The sequence below is a fragment of the Macrobrachium nipponense genome, chromosome 28 (genome assembly GCF_015104395.2).
Source record: "Macrobrachium nipponense isolate FS-2020 chromosome 28, ASM1510439v2, whole genome shotgun sequence".
NCBI classification, from domain to species: Eukaryota; Metazoa; Arthropoda; class Malacostraca; order Decapoda; family Palaemonidae; genus Macrobrachium; species Macrobrachium nipponense.
This window is the reverse complement of record NC_087217.1, coordinates 22097589-22106313: the sequence shown is the minus strand read 5'-3', so window position 1 is coordinate 22106313 and position 8725 is coordinate 22097589. Positions and strand designations below refer to the sequence as shown.

At 38.7% G+C, this 8725-nt stretch overlaps 1 protein-coding gene across 1 annotated transcript; it reads left to right on the top strand.

Moving 5' to 3' along the window:
• The first annotated feature begins 412 nt into the window (after window positions 1-412).
• LOC135201578 (uncharacterized) lies at window positions 413-7479 on the top strand. The gene is made up of 6 exons (XM_064230606.1): window positions 413-1367; window positions 1805-1922; window positions 3660-3738; window positions 4565-4731; window positions 4936-5119; window positions 5870-7479. Exons 1-6 carry the CDS (start codon window positions 561-563, stop codon window positions 6228-6230), a joined length of 1716 nt encoding a protein of 571 aa, XP_064086676.1. The 5' UTR covers window positions 413-560; the 3' UTR covers window positions 6231-7479.
• Window positions 7480-8725: the final 1246 nt, after the last annotated feature.

Genomic DNA, 8725 nt, shown 5'->3' with positions numbered 1-8725 from the left:
CTTCGAGGTTGACAACACGAAATGAAGGTTTCCAGTTTCCAAAGTGCAACCATTGTCACTGTTGTCCAAATTTCCCACAGGTGTGAAAATTGTAAAATCACTAGAAAAGGTATGGTTTCTAATTTAAAATTAACCAAAGAATGGATGATTTTTAAAATTCTTGTAAAATATCTTGAGTGGAAGTCTTCTGAGTTCTACTTGACTTGACCCACTGCTCAGCCAGCCATATGTCACTTTCTGAGTTTGATTTTACATATTTCCAGGCCTGGAAAAACGTCAAGGACTGAAGGACCCCATGAAGAACACTTTTCTGTTACTAACGCCATTCATCTTAGCGTGGCAGAAGGAAGCCTTTAGTCTGCAAAATGGGAGTGACCTTGAAGCACCTCATGGAAATTCAATTTCTTTCTTCATCAACTCAGCACAATATCACTGACAGTGATTCACATTTGCCTCTCAACTCTGATGGATACGTTTTTAAAAAGTGCTGCCCACCACATGAAATCTTGTCTGGCAAAGGCTGTGTACCAGGAGGACCTGATTATGTTCCAAGTAAGACAATGACTAGGCTGACGGAAACCCACTTTCCACAGATCTCATGGCCTGAATTAGAAGGAAAAAACTGTAGTACAATGTTAAAAACGGGAGAGGAATCGACTCACTGGATGGTTGGAGAGGACAATAGCCTGTCTGTAAGTTCCACCTATGGGGATCAAACTGATTACTATTATTGTGTGGAAGATTATAGAGAAATGACAGGTACAACAGAAAGTGTAGCCATATTGTGCTTGAGAGACGTAGCCCACATTTTACCGCCTAGATTGCTCGATCGTTTCAGCAAAGGTCTTCATGTTGGAAAATGTTGTCCGAAAGGAGAGTACCTCAGTGACTCCCTGTCTTGTGTCAGTAACAACACTCTTGACCTGCATATTGTCAAGGCGGAAGAGTTTGTGGCAGCTAATGTTACGGAAATCGAAGTGGCAGGACGCCCAGTCTGCAATAGTAATAATGTGTCTGTTCTGCATTACTTTCCTTTTGGCCAACTATCAGATTCAGATTACGCCGGCTTTGACGAAGACCAGACCATGAGTATTTTCTACGTGGAGGAGAATACTTTAGAAAACAGCTGCATCCGAGAAAAGGTACAGGTCAGAAAAACAGAATACTGCATCGATTATGCAGATGTTTACAACAACACGGACATTCTGGTCTTAGTGTGTAACAATTTTGAATCAAAGTTCTTGAAGCATCAGGAAAAGTTCGTCGTCATTCCTGTTCTTCTGGGATTCTCCTGCGCTGCGTTACTCGCCACAGTTCTCTTCTTGGTCACCGTCAGAGTAAGGCGTGAACTATATACCGTGAGAAAGGTGAGTCACACCACTGTTCAGTCTACTTCTGAGGCGCATCACCCAGTGCCTTCACATTAATAGATTCGCCTCCACTTGCAACTTGTTCACTCATCCTTGCCGCCCCAACCCACACAACAGTCAATAGTCCTATAAATGCCTGTACTAATTGGTTACCAATATTTTTTTCTTTTTATTGAGAGGAGGCCAGTACGATCTTCATATTTATACTTGGGGTTCAATTCCTGATTTGCTCTTCAAAGTCGAATTCATTTTTCTTAAAAATATTTCCATTCAACAGATCTCTTGGTTCACATTTTGCAGAAGCCTTGGTGTCTTCTCAAGCACGTTAGCTATCCGCAATCTTTTAATTCGTGTATTTGCATCTGTTTATGATTATTGAGACCTGCTCGCTCTTCCTACTTTGTTCACGACATAATGCATCTTTCATCCCACAGATTAACACACTTGCTGGGAGAATCCTTCTGGCTTATGTGATGTCCTACTTCCTGGCCTTTCAAATCCTGATCATTGAGTTGAGTGTAGTTCACGATGAAGGAACTTGCACTGTGCTTAGTGAGTAATGGAGTCTTTTACTTAGTGCTTCGAGATAGTTTTTCATTTTGGGTAGTTTCGAACATGGCATTTTAGCATAATTATTTTCTAAATATGTGAAAGCCATTGTAAATCCAGCTTTAAAAATTTCACTCATGCAAAAAAATGTTCATCAAAAATCATCTCTCGGTAAGAATCAAGATGATTAGAAAACTATTGTGCTTTTAGGACTAAGACATTGAAGGTATACCCTGCACCTCTACCACTTTATTTGACCTACGCCACATAGAACACTCACTGGCCCTCTGGCTGTAGAGATTTCAGGTCGTTTTCAGCAACTTCAACTGTGTGTATCATTTGTTTTCCTTATCAGCACTTCACTTCCATAAGGGAGAGTTGGCTCAACAACTTTCCTCCCCAACAATTTATTTGCCCTTGGTATAGACCACACTTCAATCTCCCAGGGTGTAGTGCAAAAGAGACCTTCAGACTCCCTCGTTCTATAGGTCCACGTTCTTAGGGATTTGATTGTGAAATACTCCTTTCCTTTCTTTTTTGGGTACAAACTGAGCCAGAATTTTTTCAAATGAGAGCCTCCATATACTATGTCACCACGATGCTATTGTATCACCTCAGGGTTTATTCTCAAGTAACAGGAATAAAGACTACCAAGTATATCCTTGATGTAGTGTGCAATGGTGGGCCTCCCCTCCAAACCACAGAGCTAGTAGCAAAACCTTACTCACCACATATCGATAGTTAAAAGTTTACGAGTATACCTTTAGTTTAACCAGACCACTGAGCTTGTTAACAGCTCTCCTGGGGCTGGTCCAAAGGATTAGATATTTTTACGTGGCTAGGAACCAATTGGTTACCTAGCAACGGGGCCTACAGCTTATTGTGGGATCAGAACCACATTAAATCGAGAAATGTATTTCTTATCACCAGAAATAAATTCCTCTGATTCCACGTTGGCAGAACGGGGAATCAAACTCGCGACTACCGAATCGGTAGGTGCCGATTACTATTTTCTGACTTGTTTTTGTTGACTAGACTACTACTTCCCTTGTAATTACTTTGTCTCCAACATATGAGCATTCTACTCTGTGTAAACTTGCATGTGTCTCGATATTTTCGTCATGTTGCAAATTATTGTGCACATATTATTTACGATGGCCTTTCAATCGTGATTTATGGATAAAATAGTCTTCTGGAAAGATATTACCACAGTAACTTCACCTGTTTCCCCAGTCCTGAAATAAAGGTAATAGCCTAGAAAACCCTGGGCAACAATTTCCAGTTCATCTGCTCCCCATCTCTCTCTCCCTCTCTCTTTCTCTATGCACAAGTCAGTTTAAAAGCTAGTCCCTTAATATGAAACTACGTATACAGTATTAAATGGCATATTAACAATAAATATTCTCCCTAATTTAGGACCTGCACAGATATTGCTCATAGAGGGTTAACAGGGATAAGCTTCAAGACCAGAGGGCCTGAGCAAGTTTTTTTTGTTTGTTTGTATGGTGTTTTTATGTTGCATGGAACCAGTGGTTATTCAGCAATGGGACCAACGGCTTTACGCGTACTTTCGAACCCCGTCGAGAGTGAATTTCTATCACTAGAAATACACACCTCTAACCCCTCGGTGGAATGCCCGAGAATCGTACTCACAGCCACCAAGGTGGCAGGTCAAGACCATACTGACTACACCACTGAGGCGCTTTCTTTTATTGATCACCACTTTTCTTATTCTGACAGGTGGGGCCCTGCTGTTCTCAACCTTAGCTGCCTTCCTGTGGAACACGTCTATCTCCATGGAGTCGCTCGTCCTCACAATGTAAGTTTTACCATCAAACTTCATGATTTTCATAAACTGGAAAAGTCTTTCTTTCTGGTCTTTATTCTATTGTTCCTCGTGACAAAGACTCTTGGATGGAATTATCCTTAGCATTTTCCTTCTTCTATTTTGGCACTGAACGTTCTGTTGTCTTTGGAACCAACCAGAACACTTTTAGAAATGAGAGAGAGTCTGGAAGTTGTTAAGTATGAAAGTACAGCGACACTGGTCTACTTATTAGTAATGTTCAAAGATTCGATGTCCAAATGAATGGTAAAGATATTAAGTGACAATATTTATTAAGATTATCAGATCACAGATTGGTTACCATGTCAGCTCATATTTCTTTTATTTATTTGAAGAAGAAGTCCTATAGCTACAAATTTGGTTATTATTCCCTAGTGGACTATGTAAATTCCCTAGTGGACTATGTACACTCCCTAGTGGACTATGGAAGCCCCTCGGTAGCTTTAAGAGAAATTCAAAAAGACAAAAGAATGACACCTAAACTTAACCGTTTACACTACAGCCTCAACATAAGGTGAGCGAGGACGTGGTTATACTCAATTGTTAAAAAAAATCTTCTGTCATTTCTTGGTAAGGTATAGAGTCTAAAGATATTAAGAAATGGTATTAATAAATACCACCACTACATGTGCAGTTTACAATAAGAAGCATTCAGCAATGAACAAATCGCCAAGGTTTATCAAACATAACAAACGCTACTGTGGATGTTATTATCAACTGTGAAATAATGCATACTCATTTTTTTGCAGTAACATACACTATTTAGATCTTTATTTTTTTTCAAACACTATACTTACAGAGGTATCAGAATGAATGAACACCTGAGGTTTCTGTGCTACTGCTTATGGGCCTGGGGTGTGGCAGGTGTCATCACAGCAGTAGCTCTGACACTTGACTATTACAGACCCAACTTGCCTTGTTCAGTCATCACACCAAGGTTTGGGCAAAAGGAGTGTTTCTTCTCTGGTAAGTTATCTTGAATTCTGTAGGGCAAGTCTTCTTCCTTTCAGATGTTCGATGCTTCAAGATTGAGGATCTATGTAATACTGGCATTTCAAAGTGAGATCTCCACCAGAGAAAAATAAAAATTCTATTCTATATAAATCTTTTCATCAATATGTGTAGTGCCTGAGAAATTTTCCTGATGACAAAATTCTTTACTCCTTTTAGATGCAAAAGCACAGCTGCTCTATCTATATTTGCCAATGTGCATCTCCCTATGTGCAAACATTGTCTTACTGGCAGCGAGCAAACTTGTCAGACGTGCGAAACTTAGGCGACTTCAGCAAGGGCCAAAGTCTGACAAGGCAGAGAGACAGTCATCGGGACTCAGGAAATATGAGAATCGTAGCATGTAAGTTTCCTTCCTACCCGTCTCTTTATCCTTCGCGTATTTCCTTTGTATTGTCTCTATTCAATATGCTAAGAACGCAGACTAACAAGATGACAGTGGATAGAATATTTATGATTTATTTAATAGAATGAAAATTTAAAAAAGAAATAATGTTCATGTTAAACAGTACATAAATATTATGTACTGTATTTATTTTCATTTTCGTTGTTGAAACAATTATTTGACTATAGATTTTAGCGAGTTTCAATTTATGTTAAAAGTTGGGAATACAATGTTTACAACTTATGCATAAGAGAAAAATCCTGCATGTGTCTCAAGTAAGCTGGAGGTCGGATCACGCCTTGCTCTATCTTCAATTGTCATTAGTCACTGGATATTCTTGGGCCAATCTATCAAAATCTTGGGTAGGTTTTTGTTTGAATTCCTTTACCACATGGCCGCAAAAACTAACGTTAAAATGGAGGTCTTTACTTATCATATGTGTGGTAGAATGAAAAATAGTCCATGATGTGCACTGGGCTTAATTATGAGAAATGTTTTTGTTGGAAAAACTAACAAAAAGCATATTTCTTACATGAATATTTCTTATAGAAATTTTATGGACAATCATTTTTGTGCAACCCAATCTAATGGCGTCACTTGGTGCAGTCTGCACACCCCCTCATCTCTCTAGCAACACCGTTAGCTGTGCTCAACACTATAAAGGAACATTTTGACTCAATATAATATCTTTTATTCTTCATCTTTCAGGTTTAGTGATTCATTGAAGTTGGTGTTCTGGGCCGGACTGACTTGGATATCAGAAGTTGCCTCATTTGTGTATGATTCTTATGTGGGAGTTTCTGAAGAGTGGTACAGCTACCTACTCTACATCCCTACAGCGTTGAACACTCTTCGGGGAGTTGGAATTTTCTGCGTTATCGTGCTGACCTTAGAACAGCGCAAGAGAATGTACAGAAAGGTTGCAAGGCTCTGTCCAAGGGTTGCATCACTATGCAAGGAAAGCCAGCAGGACTCAAGGACTAATACTATGCCTTCAGACAAGCATGCTGCCTCCCAATACAAAACATCGTCTACTGATGAGACAGAGGTAACAGTTACAAGACTCTGAGCCAGCACACACACTTGAGTATCAACCCAAACTGGTCCCAGATATAAAATTAAGTATGACAGCACTTGCTCATCGTTATTGTAATGAGTATGCAGATTGTGCACAAATACTAAACACTAGAGCTAAAGGAACTGACCCCACAGAGAACCACATACAATATTTACAAGACTCAGTCTTTAGGGAACCATATACATTTACCAGAAGAATCTTATTGTCAAGGGCACCCGAAGTAAGAGCCAAGGCCCTGAGTCTATATGAACCAGAGCCAATGGGCACAAGATTCTGAGTCTTTAGGGAACCATACATATTTACCAGAAGATTCTGAGTGTCAAGGGCACCAGAAGTAAGTGACAAGTCTCTGTCTACAAAAACCAGAGCCAACGTACGCAGGATTCAGAGTCTACAGAGAACTACATACAACAGCCATGAAACATTACACATTCATTCCTAGGATATTAGATCCTCATCAGGACCAGCAAAACGAGCCTTATAGTGAACTTCTATTTTACAAAGGGACGTGTTGGCTTCAACACAGTAAGCCATTTTCAGCCTAAATAGAGACACACGTCAAAACAGAAGACGATATTTTAAAGGAGGCTCACACTCAAGAGAAAAGTAAGTATTTAAAAAAAATTGAAGAACTATGTTACCATCAATACAAAAACCACACTACTCAGAGTGAGAAAAAACAGTGGATTAAGCTAATACATTTCAGCAAATGACAGTCACTGATACTAAGAACAAGCTGTGAATGCCAACTGGCCTTCACTGCACCATATACTGGACCTAACTCCTGTTCCAGTCCCTTGATTCAACTTATTCACAGTTTGACCTACCTCAACTGAGAGTTTGATGTGAGAAATGGCTGATGGGGAATGTGGGCACATCATGATGTAGTCAGACCAGCCAAATTTAATAGTCACTACTGGCTAATGCACCTAATCAAGATGCTTAGTATGGAGACTGGATTGAGAGTTGCCAAAAGTTACATGGAACCATCTATTCCAGTTGTAAGGTGAACGATTTCTTGTTTTGGTTATCAAAAAATAGCAGCAACATCGAAACAAACGAAAATGAATAAACATTCATCTGGGATTCATCAAATTCTTTCTCCTGGAAGATGATATGAAATTAAATAAGCCAATGCTTGTCCAACATGACTATAGCAGACGTTGCTTCGACTGTGTACGAATACAGCGAAACGATACTGATTACTTGGCATGAAATTTGACGAGAAAATCCGCCCCCCCCCCAAAAAAAAAGGTTTATGCGACACTGCATAAAAGATTACACTCGAATCAAAAATTCATTACTATATGTAAACATATGAAAAGGTATTGAGAGAAAATGAGTAATGGGTGCGACAAATGGGAGATAAAAAAAATTACAAAATAACTGACCAATAAGTAAACAGATACTTGGATGAACGCATACTTGAGTCATCAACTGTATATATATATATATCTATATATCTATATATATATAATATATTATATATATATATATATGTATTATTATATATTGCTACTTTCAAAATGCATATATCTCCTCTGTGACTGTATAAAATGTTATGTAGAATTTTGTGCAACATTTTTTCAGATTCCTAGATAGCTTAGAGATAGGATGTTTGAAATGTGTGTTCAGATTTCGCATTACATAATGTAAAAGAATATATATATAACGCAGAATGTAAAAAGAGAGAGATTTTCTTTGTCCTTTCGAAACTACGATTGTTTCCCTATTATGTCAGCACTGTGAGATTAGAGGAACTGTGAGATCTCCGTTTGCTTTCCTAATCTGTCAACACGTTTGATAAGCGAGCTCGGATCTTCAATGTGTTTTGGGAATCTGTCATCATGTGTGATAAGGGCTTCTCCTTCATCTCGATCGGGTACGAACATTATTGTATATTGGTCTCATACGCGTATATCTTTGCTGAGTGCCACGTGCAGATTATACATTTTGTATATAAAGTTGCGTAAGATTTCAAAGCTTCTGGAAGCATTTTTGCCAAAAACGTTTTGTGTCATCTCCTCAGTCCAGTTTCCACAAGGGAGAAGAATTTCATTAGATCTTAGATTCTCGAGGCGTTAACATCTCTCTCTCTCCCTCTCTCTCCATCGCATAGCACTTTTGATCTTAAAGTAACGTAACGATTTCGTACTTATAAACTGGTCACTCGTAACTTGAGAATTTCATATTTGTTATTTCTTAGAGTTTGTTTAGTATTATTTAGTGTTTTTGTGGAATCTGAACAAACATTGATGTTGTAACGTGCCTGGTTTTTGTGAAAGTGTAAAACAAGCCTGCAGCAAAGAAAGAAGTTGGTATACCAAAAAGGTAAAGTGTGTTATATTTTTATTAGTTGCAACTAATATCTAATGGTTATGATGGTTTGGTAAGAAACTAATAACGGATAGGAACAGTGGTTAACTAATAACTGATAGGATCAGTGGTTAAATAATAACTAATAACAGATGGTTACGAAGGTTTGG